General features: G+C 37.1%; 1 protein-coding gene across 4 annotated transcripts in view; it reads left to right on the forward strand.

Moving 5' to 3' along the window:
• DYRK1A (dual specificity tyrosine phosphorylation regulated kinase 1A) overlaps positions 1–19463 on the forward strand; it is an 88911-nt gene that overhangs the window by 11400 nt on the left and 58048 nt on the right. For 3 of the 4 annotated variants that reach the window (XM_087756676.1, XM_087756675.1, XM_087756677.1), the window contains exon 2: positions 18093–18172. The exons of the other annotated variant lie outside the window; for it this stretch is intronic. In XM_087756676.1, coding sequence (XP_087612802.1) covers positions 18163–18172 — 10 coding nt within the window. In that variant the 5' untranslated portion in view covers positions 18093–18162. The remainder of the gene's footprint in view (positions 1–18092; positions 18173–19463) is intronic. 4 annotated transcript variants of the gene reach the window in all.

Raw genomic sequence — 19463 nt, forward strand, 5'->3', positions numbered from 1 at the left:
GTTCCTGCTATACTAAGGAGGCATGAAAAAATGTTTCTCTTGATAGCCCAGTTTTAACATAACCACCAGCTGGACCGGTTATGTTAAAAAACAAACAAACAAACAACTCGTTCGGAAATCCCATGCTTGCTTGTCCTCTTAAATAAGTGACCAGAGCTGCTGGGATTATGCTGTTGTTTCGCTTCCATGTATTCAGATATCTGATATTTTTGTTCAAGTTATATGAATTTTGTTGGTAGCTATTTATCTGTTAGTTGGGAAAGTAGACAGGAGTGCTGATTCCTTAATATCTGAATCCATCCATATTTTAATATCCATCCATATTTTAATAATCCAAAGTGACTTCAAGTAAAAACGTGGAAGATTGGACAATACACTTGCTCTTTATAGCAGGAAAAAAGTAATATAATTTTTCTGCCCATCTCCTTTGCTTCTTTAAGCCTTTGGGTGGGCTGAGGGCAGGAACACCTTAAGTACCTTGCAAGGCATGCTTTCTCCACGCAAAATGCGATGGACATCATCTTACTTTTGCATTCTTATATGAGAGCACACTTAAACATATCACTCTCTGAGCTTGCAGATTTTTGTTTCGGTAGGCCAGCTGCTCTAGGTCAGGTTCTCAAGCAACTTGCTATCAGGATATACATGCTAAGAGGGCAAACACTATTCTGAAATACAATAGTTGTCTTTGGAAATGTTCAGTTGGTTCCTTCTTGGTTAGCAAATAAAAGTATTACTCATAAAAGCTGTATCTCTTCAGTGGCTTGTGGCTTGTCTGATTTTTTTTTTTTTTTTTTTTATCCCACCCGTCTTTTCTTCTGCTTTGAGTCTTCTTCCAGTCTACAGTAAACTTTGTTCATCGTGCTTGTTTTATGCATGTTTTTTTTCCATGGCTAAAGGCTTTTGGCTTGTGATAAACAACATGGCATTGCTCAGTTTCTAGGAGCAGTTGAGGTTCCTTAGTCAAATAATGGTTTAGCTACTTTGATGTTTAGTGCCTGTCTTTCCCTCCTCCCATCCCCTTCTTCAGCAATCCATTGTACTTTTCATAAAGCACTGTTTCTCTTTTTCCTTAACTTGCTTTGGGTTGACTATTCTGCATTTTAGAACTTCCCACTTTGACTGTCTTAGCTGCCCTTCAGAATGTCATCCATCTCCTTGACCCCTTCAGGAAAGGGAGGAAGACTGCTCAGTGTTTTCAGGCAGTGTCTGTGGCAGATATAATCTGTACAGGTTAGCATGTCTCTTGCTCTTTCCTAAACATAAAGGCACCATGAAGAGCATCTCCATGTTTTGCTAGTAATTCCTGTAAATCCAGTATGAAGCTAACTTGAAATATTTTGAATAAAAATCTCTCTGAGCAAAAAAGGGAGAGTAGGCTTTGGCTGCTCGATCCACGTGGGGATCCATCTTTCCTCAGGTAGATTCAGTGTAGCACCACTGAACTCCACAGACATCTTTTTTTCTTAAGCTCTGAAGCTATTAAGTGTCCTTTGTGTTCAGTTCAAGTAAAGTCTCGAATTAGCAGTGTGGAGTTCTGGCTTATTTCCCATGGTGGTTCTTTCTTGTTTTAAAAAAAAAAAAAAAGTGTTGGGAAGAGGGAAGTTTCAGTTTTGAAGCCGTTAAATGTGGCTTTGCTTCTTCTAACCTTGGAAAGGAAGATGTCAGTGTAGTATATGGTGTTACGAATTGGGACAGAGTTCTCTGTTGTGACCATCTTGGTGACTACATTGTCATGCTCAGTGTTTACTTTTTGCCTTTCACTGGAAACTGGTCGTATGAAGGGCTATATAGATGAGTCTATTAGAGTGCAGTTGGTCCATTTGGTGCACCTGGTATGAGCTCTGAATCTTGCTTTTCTTATCCCTTTTGCTATGCCCCTGCAATTTTATATGTTGCTCTGCTGTTTCAGATGTGTCTAGAAAAATTGTGTTCTTCTTAAGGATACCTCTGTTGGCATCGTCCACGGAGTGTGTCAGATCACACTCATGACCTTCTTTGCAAAATAGGAAAAAGAGCAGGTCTCTATAAAAACTTACCATTTTACAGCAGTCTTTCTTAAAAAGCACAGCACATCATTCTATGAAGTACATCAGTAACATTAGTAGAAAATTAAAGAAAAAATCTGCTGGAAAAGTGGCTTTGTTTGGGAGTCTTTTCCATCTAGCGAGCTATTCCTGGTAGTCTTCAAGGACTTCAGGGGGACACTAAATATTTTCTTGCCTTTTTATTTCCTGGATACCTCAGACGTGGTAATCTTGAGTACTGTTTGGAGGTCTGTAAGGTCAGGATTTAAAAGTCGTCTTTTTTTTTAATTAATTTGTCCTCATTTCCTTCCTGCAACCTGCCTTATTAAAATCATTTTAGGAACTTTTCTCAGGAAAAAAACCTTAGAGGAAACCAAACTCTTCTGGTCAGAACCCTAGCAACTTCCTATGCTGGCAGAGATACTATTAAAGAATCAGAAAATTGTATAATCTTAGTATGTCGTAGAATTACTTAAATGGATAATTTTGTCAAAGTTTTAGTGCAATATCTGCTTCTTGAACAATGACAGATAACTCGGAGAGCATTAGATTGATCAGTTTATACCCAGTATTCGGATGCTGGAACTGATGAAGTTCATATAAACTGTCCCAAAGGTTCAACTTTTTCTATTTAACCTCATAAAAGTCTAGGTGGAGAAAATTAATCTGAAAGGTGTCTGTTAGAGGGATTTTTACTGGGCTTTCATCTCGTTGAGAGATGTCTTTTAGACTTTTGTCTTATGACTGCCATCAGAGAATATTTTGAAAAATGAATTCCATACATCTCCATAGTGACTGTACTCAAAAAGGGATTCAAAACAACATTATCTCAAGTTGGCAGACTAAGCTTGAACTACACATTCAGGACCATAATATAACATAGTTATTTAAAAAAAAAAAATTGTCCTGAGTTCTTTGAAACCATTAATACATCAAAAAAATGACAAAATAATTTGGCATTGTCTGTGTGTGTGAGAAAGCCAGTAAGCAAACCTGAAAAAAGTTTGTTTTCTTTTGGGTCAATTAGTGCTAGAGCAGTGAGGACTGGGAAAGGGAGGAATGTGGGCAAAACAGCCCCACCTCCCACCCTTTTTTTTTTTTTTTTTTTTTGGTAGCAGCAAATGATTAGATTGCCTTAGCAATCATGTGCTACTTCATCCTGAGCCTTAACCTTCTTTTTCTGTTGCATGAGTGAAAGCAAAGTCTCTCACATTTGTTGTGGGCTAAAGGGGTGTGTGTGTGGGTGAGTAGGTAGGTATGTGGTCAGTTACTGAGGATAAACTGACAGAAGGTAACTTGTTGTAAACATGATTGTGAATTTGAACTCTCGGCTGTCAAATTGAGATTGAGTTACCTTATGGCAGGGTATCTGCAACCTCTTGTTAGATTCATAAAGCCTTTTCCACACTAGAAAGTCCTTGTGTTCTATATTGATAAGCAGGGTATCGTACAGTTATAGTGGTGGTTGGCAATCCATTCCACTTGATGAAAGCATGTCATGGTTTCTTGGTCTTTGAAGGCTTTTAAATGAGCAGATCTTTTTGTGGGGTATTCCATACATTGATGAAGGCTTGATGAGGAATTACTGGATGAAATTCTAAAAAAGTTGTGTAGAAGGCCATATTAGATTATGATGAGTACGTTCGGGGCTTAATGATGTGGTTATTTGTCCAGGTTTGTTGTTGCTGGTGGTTGTGTGTGTTTGTTTTTTTTTAACTTATAGCAGAAAAGGCAATGATTTTTACCTGGCAGAACTAGTGTTCTAGAGTCTCCAATGAGCTACCTGTAACCGTATTTTGTAGAGGTATAGAGCTGCCATGAGTCTTTGATGAAATCTCTATGCAATATGATAATAAGTGTACCCCAGTAAAGCTTTTGTTCGTTGATGTGTACCCACTATCTCTACTGGCTCTTCTCCCTATGTGTACATGCATCCACATGCATATATGACTTGAATAGGGTGTTTGAATTCTTCTTAATGGATTATAATACCATTTAAAACTCAGCAAAATTTTGCAGCCTACTACCTTTGCAGTAGTATCTTGGTATATCTTGGGATATACGAAGATTTACTATAATATTATGCTTGACAGCAGGGATGGAGGCTAACAAGATAATAAAACAAGACCTCAGAGTTTTAAATCTGAAAAAGAAGGTATTTTGACTTCATCACTAGATTATATGAAAATTTACTGAGGTTTGTTAATTTATCTCCTCCTTCAATGAGAGTTTTCTAGGTCAGTGGTTCCTTAACTGGGGAATAAGGCCATGGTAAATGAACTACAGATGGAACTTAAAACCATGTTGAATTATGTTAAGTTAAAAAATATTATGTTAGGGTGATTCATATTTTGTTAAAAATTTTTGGAGCTGACAGTGATCTATATTCTGAGAAATGTTAGGGCTGTAGTTCTGGAGTGAATGATGTGAGGAAAATGTGGAATCTTTCTTTATTCGTGTATTTATTTACTACATTGAAGGAATGAGGAAGGCGAAAACCCATTTGTGCATTTTTTGTTGATCTACTTTGGAGACACTTCTTTACCATAGTTTTGGAGTGCCTTGTGATGTTACACACGTTGGAGATTACCTCATGAGCATGATACAAGAGTTACAGTAGTTTCCTCCTTCGAAGATGGTTTACAAGACAGAGAGGGATTAAGCTAGGGCTGCAGATGGACTTGTAGCCCTCAGCATTGCAACCCCTGCCTCTTTGGTGCCTGGATGTTGCAGGGGAATATGACATGGCTGTTTGATAGCACCCTAAACTGGATCGCGAGAGACTGTCTGTTTTCTCTCTTGGTTAAGCATACTTGCAAGTTCTCTTCGTTGGCATTTTTGCTTTACTTTTCCATGTTGGGCCAGCTTAAGAAGCTGAACACAAAAACCTAATGATGTAAGTAAAGGTAAAAACTTCACTGCCAATTTAGCTACCGAAACTGTTTCGTCATAAGGTGGAAGAGCGCCAGGAAGATGAGTCTCATGTGTGACTTGCTCTTTTCTTATAAGTAGTAACCCTGAGTTTGGTCAGCTTGTGAAGGCATGCGCTTGGTGGGAAGTTATGTAATGTGGCATTAACTGAGCTAGCATCTTTTTAGGCACAAAAAGGCCTGTTAGCCTTTTTCTTCTAGCTTTAAGTTTTTCTTATCATTTGGTGAGCCAGTTCAGTTTACTAAACTGGCAGGAAATGAACCTGATAAAGGTGTGAACAGCTTTTAATTGGGTCATTGAGTTGATTTGTTTTACCCTATATTCAGTGTGAACGCTGAAGCTTTCCAAGAGAGGGGGCACAACTGTGCACCTGAGAGTTGGGAAGAACAGAGTGGGAGTGCTGCCCTTCCTGGCAGTTTAGTGTGTCTTAGACAGAGAGAATCCGAACTCAGTTGTTTAATTCCAGTGAGAATACCTAGATCACCTGACTTTTCAGGTGTTCTTTGCAACTGTCCTTGAGTCCCATGTAATCTGTACTATTGTACGAAAAAGAACCAAAGAATCATGGGACAGAAGGAGAGAAAAGGAAACGTGACTCTCCAATCCAGTGATTAGTGTGCTTAACTGAAGGGAAGAGGAAGAAGAAACTTTCTGGGATTTAATCAGTCCTTATGCTTTTTACAGGAAATGGCTCCTGGATAATGTTTTATTTTCTCAGTGGAAAGATATTATGTGAATTATGGAAATGTAGCACAACCACCAAGTTAGGAATGATATGCAAATAAAGTGGAGCGAGTGTGGGAGAGTATAGATGGAACATAGAATACTTTGTATCAGTGGGATTATATTCTACTCACTCTTCAGTTATTTGTTAAGGGACTTTAACGCTAACTTTTTTAATAGCGAAATTAAGTTAATTTTCTGAAGGACTTAATCTGATAAATTGCGTGTCTTTGCATTTATTAATTCACATGTTGAAATACAAATACTCCATGATATTTTCTGAAATGTATTTGAATGTATGTAGTAACTCGTGCAGCTCATAAGAAATAGATGGTATTGTGCTTATGCTAGAGGTGTCTTGAATTTTGAAAACAGGGCATTTCCCTAGCTCCTCTAAATTGGGATCTCCTAAGATAATAGAAATAATGTTCCCTATGTGATTGCTGCAGTAATCCAAAATGGAATTATTTTTGCTTTAGAGTTCAGATTTCTCTCCTACGGTTACGTTGGTCAACCTGAGCCTGAATTAGGACTTAAAGCATATCGTGGAAGTCTCTCTGTATACTTAGGCTGGGACATTGAGAGCTGAATGGTAAGGATGCTGGATTTTACTGTGGTGAAAAGTCTTTTTTTGTTCATTTTGCTTTCCAGCATCAGAGAAGTTTGTAGTTGTCATGCCTGGTTAAATTTATTTCTTCAAATTTACTTATGTAGGCTATTATGACAGACACAAACTATATATAGAAAATCCTGTAAATATTTCACTTGTGTTCTTGAAGTAGAGGTGGGGTCTATTACTATCGATATCAAACCAGATGTTAGCTGTGGTCTTCAAGGCGCTCTGTGGCAGTTTGGCAAGAACTATTGGAAATACTTTAGCTAGGTTGCTCTTTACTTCTCTGGTACTGTATTCTTAGCCTGTACAGCAAACCTTATTATAGATAGCTAAAGTCTGTGAGCTCTCTACTTTTGTCTTTCTGTGGACAAATGTGTTCTGTTTAGATAGTGAGCTTTTTAGGTGAGGATCACCATTTTATTGTGTGACACAACGCCTAATGCAATGAGGTTCTCCCTCCCATGAGCAGAATGCCCTGTTTATTACCCCAGCACAGTCCTAGAGCATGGCTGCCTCACTTCCAGTATCAGTAAGTAGTTGGACTCCTGGCCCTAACCTAAGAACTGACAGTTTCAAAGATTCAAAATATCAAAGACTTCACAAAAATGGAAATAAAGTTCTCTGTGATTGAGTAGTATTATGCAGAATATGTGTTAGCTGTATGCACACGCTAAAAAGAACAATTAGTTCCTTTTACTCTGTAGTTTTTTACTCTGTAGATTTTTAAGCTGAAAGTCAGACTCGGGCTCTGGAGCTGTGTGGAGTCAGCAGAAAACTGATCAAAAAAGATGAATATTTGACATCATGCTAAATTGCAGAACTGACTGAGCGAGACTGGGGCAGGTGCCAGATGTGGTGCAAGAGATGGGCCTGCACTGAGTGGTTATGGGCAAGAAGGGGTGTGGGCAGGAACACAGCAGCCAAATCTAAATCAGCTTTGGCTTTTGGGGAACTGCAGCCTGGGAATTCTTATTTTAATGAAATAACTCAGTTTATTCACCATCAATTTTGAATGCATCTGGTTGTCATGGAGCCTGAACTTGACCACTGTCAATTTTCAAAGCTATTGAACTTCATATGAACTGCTATTTGAAAGCATGTTGAACAAGATTTTTAAACATGGTGTTTCTGTACTGACATGTCTGGCGAAAGCTGGAGCTTGGTTTTTGGTTTCCAAGTTAAAAGAGCTGGAAGAGCAGTTGTGGTCTACGTAGTTTTGGAAATAAGGGGTTCCTCCTCTTTTTCTTTAAACAACTTTTAACTTCTCTTTCCTGTCGGTGAGCCGAGGGTCCCGGTTACTTTGTCAGTATCCTAAAATCCTAGTAGTAGTCCTAAAATTCCCTTCAAGTGCCTGTTAATATTGATAGATCTAATTAAAACGCAGATCTGAGTTCTATAAGCAAACTTAAGTTGTGGTTATGTCCCCGTTTACTACACTTGCATGGCTATGCCATATTCTATTTTAGTATTATGCTTGAGATATGTAGAAAAAGAGAAATAATGCGCTGGGACTTTGAGTTGTGCAAATACAGACAAAGGCTATCCTTCCACTTGGAAGAGTGTGTTTAGATTTACTTTTAGGAATAGCCATTTGTGAGCCAGAACTGCTTTGGTTGCTGCTGTCAACATGCTAAATCAGTCTCTTCCCCTTGCCTTTCTGGAGAGGCAGCGTATACCCTATTTCTGAAGTACTGAGTTTGACTATTTTAGTATAAATGTGAAGCCTCTGAACTTGTCCTGCATAAAAATCATCACCTAATGATAGGATAGACTGTGTCTTGTCTATTTCCCCGAGAGGATCAAAAAAAAGGCGAAAGCTTAGAGCTGAGGCCATCCTCCATTGCAGACTTCTTAAATGACTGCACTCCAGATAGAGTAATTTTAGTATTTTTTCCTAGTGAGTGGTGAGTTTCCCATCAGAATGATGTTGTGGCTGAAGTCTTGTTGGAAAGACTTATGATTTCGCTAGCTTGTTGATTGATTTTTTTTTTAAGGGCTAGAGATTTTTTTTTTGTTTAGAGAAGATTTACATTGAGTTCTGCAGGATTTCTAGGATGATAAAAGTATGTATTTGTAACTGAAGAAATGTCTTCCTTTTTCTGCTCCTTTTAGATGCAATGGCTCAGAAACATCTCTGAACAAGTGTCCCCAGAAAAACCCATCTAAGTGGGTGAAGTCTGATAGATGCGTTAAGGAAAATTCTGAAGTTTGAGAACTAAATATTTTCATTTAGTTTCTTTGGATACAAGGTGGAAGTAGACAAGCTTCAGTTTTTCAGCCTAAACTGATTTATCATGTTGAAGTGGAAAGGATATCAGCAGTACTTCTGCATTATCACTTTTCATATCACAAGTACACCTGCTTTGGCAGAAGGTATGGGGATTTATGCGGTGAAGTCTGGTTTAAGACCCAGGCATATGGCTAGCATATGACCAGAGAGTACCTAGCTACGTGTACGCCCGTCTGGTCTGACTCTCCTGAGTAATGAAAGGCAAAGGTAGATTGTGGCATTGCAGTTGTCAATGGGAGCTGTCATATGGGAATCAATTAAACAGCAGTTAGTTCATGGTGTGTTTGAAAAGGTTAAAAAGTATTTAAAAAGACACACAAACCAAAGTATGGCTGAAACAAGCCACTTACCAAAAGTCTTATAAATAAGCACCATCTGTTCACAGAGCTAGCCAGCAGTTTACAGTTGTGTGTGGTTGGTTGTTTTGTTTTTTAATTTGGAAGACTATAGGTGTGCATATCTCCATGTATTAAAATATTTTGGAAACCTTCAAGATTAAAGGTACTACTGTATCAGGGCAATGAACATCTAGGTTGTTATAAATGTACTTGAAATACGTAGCTTTAGATTGCCTTTGAAAGTAACATTGGAACTATCTTCTGCCGAAGTTGAAATGGAGAAGTAGCCTTATTTCATTTAGACGTACGATAGCAGCTCTACAGATTGTTTCCCAGAAATCTGTATATGAAGTATTTTTGTAACCGAGTTTGTTGTGGTCTGAGTAAGATTTTACATTCTCTGTTTTTGATCAATTCTGTTACAGTAATGTTTACTGAAGCATGATGATAACCTGTGACTTCATTAATTTCTGGTTCCTGTTACATGTACATTGCAGCATGATATGGAATTTGTCATGCTTCAGGGCAGAATTAAAAGGGGAAAAGAAAAAGGAAACACTTAAAACAAGGAAACAGTAATGATGTCAAAACCCAGTAGCACCTGAATTTGATAAGGATTGGTCACTTAGAAAGCTGAAGTCTCTTGAATGCGTCATAATATTTTTTTTTAAACCCTGGTAGCTGTGAAAATACTATTACCATTCAGATGCCCATTTTATGTTTTCCCATTTCTTGGAATTCCTCTTTCTTTTCCTTTTTTTTTCTTTTTAAATAGCTAGTTTTGCAAACTTTTGGACAGAAATGGTTGTCTTCACCTGTTGAAAAATAAGATTTTATGGTTTCACCAGTATAAAGGCATTGCAGTTAAAATAGTCTGTGTTTGCAGGGAAGAGCAACTGCCCTTACCTCCCATATATGTATAGCGTGCATGTGTGTGTTTATCTATACGTATGTATAATGTGGGTCTGAGCTCTTACAGTTTTTGAGAGGTAAAAGCGTTCCAGTACGCATTGCTTGTCTTGAGAGCACTCTTAGTGCTCTCCCTGTAGTGCTGTCCCAACTCTAGTCTAGGATTAAAAAGTTGAAGTAGCTGCATCTGAGTACCCTCTATGGCCAGGTCTCTGAGAAGTAGAAAGTCTGTTTTGTAAATAAAGGGTACAACAAAGAATGGAAGTAGTAGTTAGTGACCACTAAATTGGAAGAATAGTAAGCTGTAGTAATATCAAGATTGTAGTAAAGACCTGTAAATTGAGCCATTTTTGGCCACTTTCTGTGGAAATTTTAGGCGTTCCTTTAATTCTTTGTTTGCTTGCTTGCTTTATGGCTGAAAAAAATGAGGGAGAAGTAGGAAGGTTATACTCTCTTGAGACTTTTTAGGTCTGAAGTTCTAAACTGATGAATGCAAATATATAGTGGCATATGTTTTGCTTTGCATTTTTAAAGTTCTTTTCCCAACCACAAGGAACAGAAACAGTTTTCTGTAAATGAAATGATCAATCTTTTTGAGGACGTCTATAGAAAAATCTCAGCTCTGAAAAGCATTTCACAACTGTGAGAGCAAATTATTCTGGATAAACTAGTTTACAGCCCTCATGGATATTCTACTTTGAAATATGACTTTATTTGCATGCTACTGTTTAGTTCATGTTTAATGTATTAACTAAAATGGCCCTATTTCTTAAAAAAAAAAATAATTAAGTAGTTGCTTATCAGATGTCACCTTTTAAGGAAGTCATAGGTAGGGTGCATGTGTTAACATGAAAAAGAATTAGATTGTTACATACATCTCTTTTTGTAAGATGACATAGAAATAATTAAAAAAATATCTGGATTTCATAAATATCCTTCCCTTTCCTGGAATTCTGTTGTCTTCATGCTTATGTGAATCTGAGGTGGAATTATTTTCAAGGATGATGTAAATGGGACTCCGTAGGAACCGCATTTATGCTTAGTGAGGCCATTAAACGGTATAGAAGGAAGGGCTTCGTTATAAGAGTTCAGTGCTATCCAACACTTGTGAATGTTGTAGCTGATATTGCAGGAGATGGGCAAATCCTGCTGTAGCATCTCTTTGCTTCTTTTCGATGAGGGAGTGGAATGTAAATACAGTAGTGTGACTTTGCTGTTCCAAAACAGTTAAAACGTAACCACACCTGTTTTCCTTGACACTATTAAGTGGGTGGAAAAAATAACCACTCCCCCCTCTAATTTGTGGTTCCTAATATGGTCACTATACTGAAAAATATTTTAAGTTTGTGCTTCTAAAATTAGTATTTTTAGTCAATGAGTAAGAAAAGAAGCATATGCAAATTAACTAAAAAATCTGAAGTATTTGAACTTTTATATTAGTGTGTGGTGGGTTTTTTTCCTCTCTCCCCCCCCCCTCCCCCCCCCAGTTGTGTCAGTTTAATTCTTCCTAAAACCATAGGCTTTATTCTGGGGTTCCCATGAGCAAATAAATATTTAAAAAACAAATCCCAAGTTGTCTGGCTGTAAGGGTCAAAGATAAGTTTTACAATGGTCAGTTCCTTCATATACAAGGAAAGCAGTACATTTTTTAGAAGGTATGCATTTCTTTTCATAAAAAGGATAGGTTTAAAAAATTGTATGTTATAAATCGGGTATTTCAGAGATTCAGATTGCACTCTGAAGTCTTACTGAATTAATACTGGTGTGACACCGCTGTAGGTCCTTCTATGATAAAATTAGGTGCACTTCAGTGTTTAGTGTTCTGACACCAATACTGGCCTAAGAAGCCCCTTTTTGTCCCAGCTGTTTGTTCCTGCTGCCAGGCTGCTGTGCATCTGAAGTGGACCAGATTAGAGAACTGATACGGGATAAAAAGTAGCGGTCTTTTTTTCTGTTCTGCTCCCCGTTTTTCCACCTGCGTCAGTTCCCCAGTGCAGTTTGCTGAGTGTGACCCTGTAATAGTAGCACTGTCTCAGCCAAGCAGGTAGTGGTGGAAAGGATACAGGCTGCTTAAGTGCTACTGCTGCTGAAAAGAAATTCTTGCTCAACTGCAACTGTGGTTCTGCCTTTGCCAGGTTTGAATTTGCGTGAGAAACTTTGTGATTTCAGTAAAGCTGCTTGTACATGCTTTCACGCTTAAAGGATGGGTTCTTGCATCACATGTTATAAATTTAGCATAAGAATGAAACTAGTCATTCACAGTATATTCTTTTTAGAGGAACTAGTGCTTTTTGGAACACTGAAAATAATTTTCCAGTATAGAAGAAACATGATAGTGTGTTTTGTTTTAGATGCAATTGTTTCATAAGCATCTCACAAATATTGATGTAGAAAGTAGCATAGTCTTCTAGTTTAGCAGTGTGCATTTAAAAGTCATTGGGAGTACAAAGTATAATACAAGCCCTTACGATGAATGGTGTATTGGTGAAGTCTAGTATAAACTCAGTTCTGATAGTTGTTGTCTTTTCGCCCTAACTTGAAAGCCAGTCATGTAAAAAAATGCCCTCTTCCCAAAATTTTAACATTCCTTTTTTTAAGCGTGGGGTAAACTGACATACGAAGGTGACTGTGCTCATAGTTCTGTTGAATACGCAAACTAAACTGAAGAGAGGTATATTATTTTTTTCTTACTGAATTACGAGTTTTAAAACCTAAAGATAGTCTTAATGTAGTTGCTGACTATTTCAGCGAAAACATTCAGCTAATGGGTTTTCCATAATACCGAAGCACTTAAACCTGGAGACAGGGATCTCTGACTTCTTTGGGAACATGCTAAATGTGATGCTGGTCACGAATTACTTGTATTTTGCTTAGTACTCAGTATATTGGCTATCAGGTATAGAAACATGCAGGTGTCCATGACAGTGGAGGGATATATTGGGTTTTCATGCTGAAACCGTATCTGCTTTTAATTCTATGTATGTGATTTTGTGGGTGGACCTGAGATGTTGTACTGAGTTCTACTTTGTACATTGGGTATAAGAAATAGTCTGATTTTTTTTTCTTTTCATTCTCATGAATTATTTCTTATATATAACATCAAATCTGTTGGTCCTAAGTAGAACAGAAGCAGTAAATACATGTGTGTGTGTGTGTGGTTTTCAGATGTATGTTAATTTGTACATCTAAACACACAGGATTTTATCTAGTAACAAAAGATGCTGTATGTGCTAGATGCTGTAAGAACAATGATTTTGGAATTCTTCAATTGTGTCTCTCTGGGAACCAGTCCTGGAAGCTGACAATCCCTAGCACCCCATGACATTTATTTATGTATTTTAAATTCCAGTAGTATTGGTTGTACTTCACATTTTATTATGCAGTATTTTAAATAATACACCAAATCTGATGTATTTGGTGAATCCTTTGCCCTGTATGTCTTATGTCAAGCAACACCATTGGCTGGTCGTGCATAGTTGCAAGAGTAGGCTGTTGAGATGCAGAATAACAAGAGCTTAAGAAATTGCTATTCTATAGATTTATATATGTCTAGATCCATTATATTCCAGTATGTTAAGAATCTCAATTTAATGGTTTATACTTCAGGATAATTTTCCTAGTAAATAAATAAATATTTTTGCTTCTGAGTAAGTATTTATATTTTATGTTGCTAGCAACAGGCCTGCCTGCATTTACCAAAGGTCAGTGACCTGAATTATGTTCATCTCCGACAACAGTGTGTGTAGTCATGACATATGCAGAGATTTTTCTGGTACTTCATGAGTATGACTTTAGAAATTACAAAATAACCTTGTCACAGAGGAAAAACTTCCAGAACTTTGTTGTGATTAGTTTGCAAAATCTTTCAATTTTTTACTAAAGGTGCTATATTAAATCTTATAATATAGTGATACTGAATAAGGAAAATAGATCTATATGCAAAGTGTTTTAATTAGTAAAATGTAAAAAGTAAGACCCTCCCTAGCAGACTTTTCTTTTAATTCAAGCTCCTGGGTGTGCTATTGTTGATATTCTGAAAACTGTCATGGAAAGAATTCCTCATATATGCTTAAAATTAAGGCAAAATTGTAGTGAAAATGTGACCTTTCTTTAAAGGTGTTTATGATAGTTGCCTTTAACACTTTGCAAACTTGTGTTGGATAGAATTGGATAGAATCTTTTAACTCTAGATGCTTTAAATTAATATCTATTATATAAACTAAATATGCAACGTATTATATGACTTACATTCTTAAGTTTATGAAATAATATAGTTTAAAAAAATCAGTCTTCCTGCTCTGTTGCATCTAGATTCAGCTGAACTGGCTTCTTACTGTGCTCATATATAATAAAATTGTCTCCATTTGCAAAAACTGATCTGATTGATATCCAGGCAAACACAAAAAAGAGAAATGGGGGAGGATGATGAAACTTCTTCAGAGAGATGTTAGTAATGGTTTTTGCACTTTAACTTTTTGGTTTTTACAAATATGATTGCTCTGAAACCAACTTTGATTTACAGTGAACTTATTGACATAAGTTGGATACTGAGTGTTTTGAAGGAAGCAGTGGATGCTCTTAAGGAATACAGTGGAATAAAACATTGGTCCTCAAAGAGGCTAACAGGTAAACTAGGCTTATGGTGCAAGGAAAAGTCAGAGATACGTGAAAGCTTTATGTTTTTCGCAGTCACCATCTTTATAATACAGTGGAGTATAACCTGGGATAAAATGTGCTCAGCATCTTTGGCTTATTTAACTAAACATTTTGTAGTAAAGCTGAACTCTACACTTGAAATTATTCATGAATGTGGAGTGGCTTTGGATAGGTAATCCCATTATCTGTATTTTGAGGAGATCAGAGGAGCATTGTGTGGGTAGGAAAGATGAAGAGTAGAAAGCAACAGTAATTAAAATAGGAAATAAAAGCATGAAGTAAAGTTTTAGCATGGTAGCTTCGTAGACAGCTGATTTCTAAGAACTGCTCTCTTTGTTTAAATGAAAGACTTAAGCTTTTATTCTTTTGTTTGCTATACCACTTTCAATAATTTGCTTTTCAACACCTTTCTTGTTTCCTCCTCCCTCTACTTCTTTATTTCCAATTTGCTTCTGTTCTATGCCAGTGAGTAGATAAAACTGGGTTCTTGAAGCCCAGTAAATATTATTACGAAGGGGATTCTCCTAGTCATGATCTCACAGACTGTGATGAGTGGGATTTGTTCTTGCCTCCTCTTATCACCAATTTATTATCTAAACCAGCAAGCCTATGTGCAGGCTGTGTAAAAGGCCTTTTGGTTTTAAGAACTTGGCGATGCAGAGGCACAACAGAAGACACTCAGTTACCGAGTTTACTGTGTTGCCCTGCAGCTATTATATGCGATTTGGTTATATCTATTTAAAAAAACCAAAAAACAACCATGTTTAAAATGTTGCCCTTTTATGTTGTGTGTCTGTGATACTGTTACCATCACAGTAACTCATTGTCTTTGTCCTCTGCTAATGTTTTAAAATTACTTTGTATGTTGTGGAGCCCTTGTTAGAATATGGTGCTACAATAGACTCCTGCCTTTCTACTCCGGATCTTAATTCCACCCTAGTTGTCCAGTTCTTCAGAATGTGATAATTGTTGGAGAGTTGTAAGGAGACTGAAGAAACACATTGGTTTGTGATAGATATGTTTTGCTGGTTAGCTATGAAGTGGGTGGATGTATTGATTCCCTCTTAATAAACTGTTAATGACTTTATAGTTACATCAGCAACTCTTTCTTATTGCCGGTAGCTCTAAGGTCATCTTCTAAATTCTAAAATAATTCAGGTCTATGTGTGTAACCTTTCCAGTTTGGTTTCTCCTTTCTTACACCTTTGTGAATTCTTTGCAAGGTAAATACTTTTTCAGAGTTAGTATTATAAGTGATCTTAAAATATTCTGAATTACTTTCCAGTCAGCAAAAAGCATAGGTTCCCATATGTATGAAGTTGCTTTACTGCTTTTACAAAATCAGCTGTGTGATTTCAAGTTTTGTAGCTGTAACTTGGTAGTCTCTGTGTTTATTGGATAGTATGTCCTTATGAACTGATTACCTCTTCTCATGGTTTGGAATAGAGTTGGCAGTCTGTTGTCCATGACAGTGCTGTATGTTGCTAGCATTGCAGTCAGTTTGATACAACATTAGGCTGTTGTAAAGCGCCGGAGATGCACTAATGTGCTGCTTTTGGAGCTTACCATTCCCATTGGAGAACTGGCAGAAGACAACGTATGAACACTCGACAATCTATTTTGGCTGAATATCAGCTAGCTTTGCTCAAACTGTGTTTGTTGATAGTTTAAACTAATCTGGCTTAGTATTGAAACCGGCCTTGATCCTTGCTGTATTTGAGGTACAAGGTGGTAAAGACAAAAAGAGTGATGCCTTCAGTCCTTGCAGCTACTGCAGCTACTACTGAAAAAGGCTTTCTATAATCTTAGTGTCCATAGGTACTTTTTTTAAAAAAAAATTGCAGTATCTTGGCCAGAGAGGGCTTTCAAAAATGGGACTATAGGTCAGTAGCCTTAAGATACCCGTGCAGGCTGGACATATCTGATGCTCCAGGACTTCTGTTTTTTGTTTGTTTAAATGCAAGGACTATTTAGTGTAGAGAAGAGTTTATTCTTCCTTCCTTTTTTTCTTGTTCTTGAACACAAGGGACTGCTTCTGCTGAATTTAGTGGGACTAAGCTCAGTGCAAGATACTGTGTCTGTGCGATGTATACACCTAGAATACATACCAGACTGAATCTTTTATCCAAACTGAAGCGATTTAGGCATGAGAGTGCCTACTTTGTAGGATCTTGTGTAGCCTTACGCAGTACTCATCAGCCTTGCCACATTCATGGCTACTGTGGATATGGCCGTGACATTCTAGGTCTTTCTGGAACTTAAGTAGTGAAAATCTAAGGCTGTTGATTCATGATGTGGGATGGCAAGTTTTTGTTTGCCCCCTCCATCTTTTGGAGGCATGACAGCAAGAATTCACCTGCTCATAAAATAGCAATAGAACCGCTGCAATATATACTCCTACATGTATCACGTAAGTAATTCTTCCTTGTCTTCCCGCCACCCCTTTTTGTGTGTGTCTGTGTCTGTGTGTGCCTGTCACATTTCCATGGCACAAGGAAGAAGCCAGTGTGGTGGCAGAAAAGCTGTCTGGGCTTAGGGTACATGCAGTGCTTAAAGAGTCATTGTTGATGAAGAAATGGAGTGAACTGCAACATTTTCTGCTCAAATTGCACTATCTTAAGTGCATTTTAGGCTAGACACATTTTCTTGGAGTTACATATATCAGGAGGTGTTTAAATAGTAATAATCTAGACTCTACAATTTGAGCTGTTAGGTAATTTGCAGAGGTTCTCTAAAATTCTCAGTAATTTGTAAGTGGTTTTGATATTTTCATACGTTGTAGAGTACTAATGATATTTTGTTGGAGAACAAGTGAAAAGCAAATACTTGAAAAATACTTCGACCAGGGGTTGGTTAGTTGTTGGGTGTTGTGTTTTGGGTGCGGGTTTGGTTTTTTGTGTGTGTGGTGGGTTTGGTGTTTTTTTTTGGTAATCCCACCATTCTTTTTAACTTCTGTTAGAGATTTCTTCCTAGAAACTCATGTCTTTATATTTCTTTGTCTTGTAGAAAGTTATAATTTTATTTTTCTGAGCATATTTCAATTTGGTGTAAGGTGAACCTAACTCAATTTCATGTGAGATATGAGGAAAAAATGGACTTGTACATTTATGGATTTATGTGCACTTACAGTTCTGTAGTTTGTTGATTTGGTAAAATTGCGCAGAAGTTAAGTTGTGTTTTATAAATATTGTTCTGAGGTTCTGTAAAAATCCACATATCTAAGGGCTTTGCAAGGATGGGTAACTATCAGTAATTTCACTTTTGCAGGTTTGAGAAGAACTTTTTTTTGGATGACCTTAATTTTCAGAACTATTCAATGACCAGTTGAAATTTAAGTTAATCTCTGAAATTTTGACATTTAGATAATTTTTTTTTCTAACAATAGATGTCAGTGGAAGACAGTCTTTGTAATGTCTGTCTCTACATTTACTGTTGGAAACCTACACTGTCTGTTGGAACTTCCTTGGTTTAGCTCTGTGGTTGTACCTGAGAGCTAGGGTTGAACTAAGCACCATGTGGATCTAGTGGAATGGAGGTTTACAGTTTTTTAGCTATCTTATTAATTTGTATTTACATGTACTTCTTTTTTCTTCATTTTGCAGTGTTATTTGCTGCTGGACTCCCCCTGTCCCCCACACCCCCGCAGGATGATATGAGACTTGAAAGAAGACGATGCATACAGGTGATCTTATTTTCAAGGGCTTTTAGAAGGGAAAAATCTTTGATGTTCTTGATCTACTTCTTGTTTCTATTCCATTCTCTGTACCCCCAAAATTATGTTGTTGCAACCTTAGTAGAATATTTAAGAACCTGTGGAATTTTGAAGTCTTTCTTTGCCCTTTGAAACTCTTTTGCAACTGTCCAGGAAGAAAATGGTTTCCCTGAATGGAAATATTGTTTCAGAAGTTCTATGCAAAAAAAGGGGGTTGCTTTTAAAGATGCTAACTAAATGTACTGCTTTTAGTCTTGTCTTGTTTGTTATTACCCCCTTCTAATGCCCCCCACTTGCCAACAGATGTATGTCACCTGTTCAGTGACAGACTATTTCAATCATTCATTAACTTTCTTTTAAAGAAATGTTATGGATCCATCTGAAAAAGAGCATAAAAAATTAATAGCCAAGAGTTCATTATGCCTTATCACATGCTTACATCCAGTTACTGTAAGATTTCTCGAGAACTGAGGATAGGATCTTTGAACATCTTTGAAAGTCACTAGCCATTCTTAAAATTGATGGTTTAGGAAATTCTTCCATTTTTTGCTAATCAAAATACTGTAAGTGCCAAGTGTATTTGCAGATTAAATAGCTTATTTTTAGTGATACTGTTTTGCTGGAAATATGGTTAATATTTTGACATCGAAAATCATGATCAGCAGAAGTAGAATAAAATTTAGGTTGTACAGGAAGATTGGTGTAGTTCTTTATACCCAAATGCCCTTACTTAAGCAATGAACAGTTCTGTGACTTACGTTTTGAGACCTGTAACAGTGAAGTACACATAAGACAGATCTTTCATTTGCTTGTTCAGCTTTAAAACCCATGAATCCTTGGGGCTGGGAAAAAAGCTAGATAGATTTACAAATGCATGCAGATCATCTCCTGATTGACAGTTTTCAGTTGCATCAGCTGTTCATGCATAAACAGCTTTAGAGGGTATATTTACATGGACTATGTTGGATTAAGGCCAAGATGCTGTAAGTGGATATTTCATTCTGTGAAAACTAAACATTCGTTCATTTCAGTTGAATGTTTGTAAGTTGTATGTTGATAGCTCAAGTAAAACTGGGTCTAAAGAATTCTAAAATTAGGTGGGGCAAGGAAGAGGAGTAAGAAAAAATATTCTGAAGGGATATTTCATTTGTTTTAAATATATAAATCTAGAGGAATAGCATTTGAAGTCTCAAAATTGAATCTTTCGATGTCCCATCAAATTTGTGGAGCTCTGTCTAGTAGGCAGTCATTGCAATTGGTA

The sequence above is a fragment of the Nipponia nippon genome, unplaced genomic scaffold (assembly GCF_047370975.1).
Source record: "Nipponia nippon isolate SJK-2023a ecotype South Korea unplaced genomic scaffold, ASM4737097v1 scaffold_2, whole genome shotgun sequence".
Taxonomy (NCBI): domain Eukaryota; kingdom Metazoa; phylum Chordata; class Aves; order Pelecaniformes; family Threskiornithidae; genus Nipponia; species Nipponia nippon.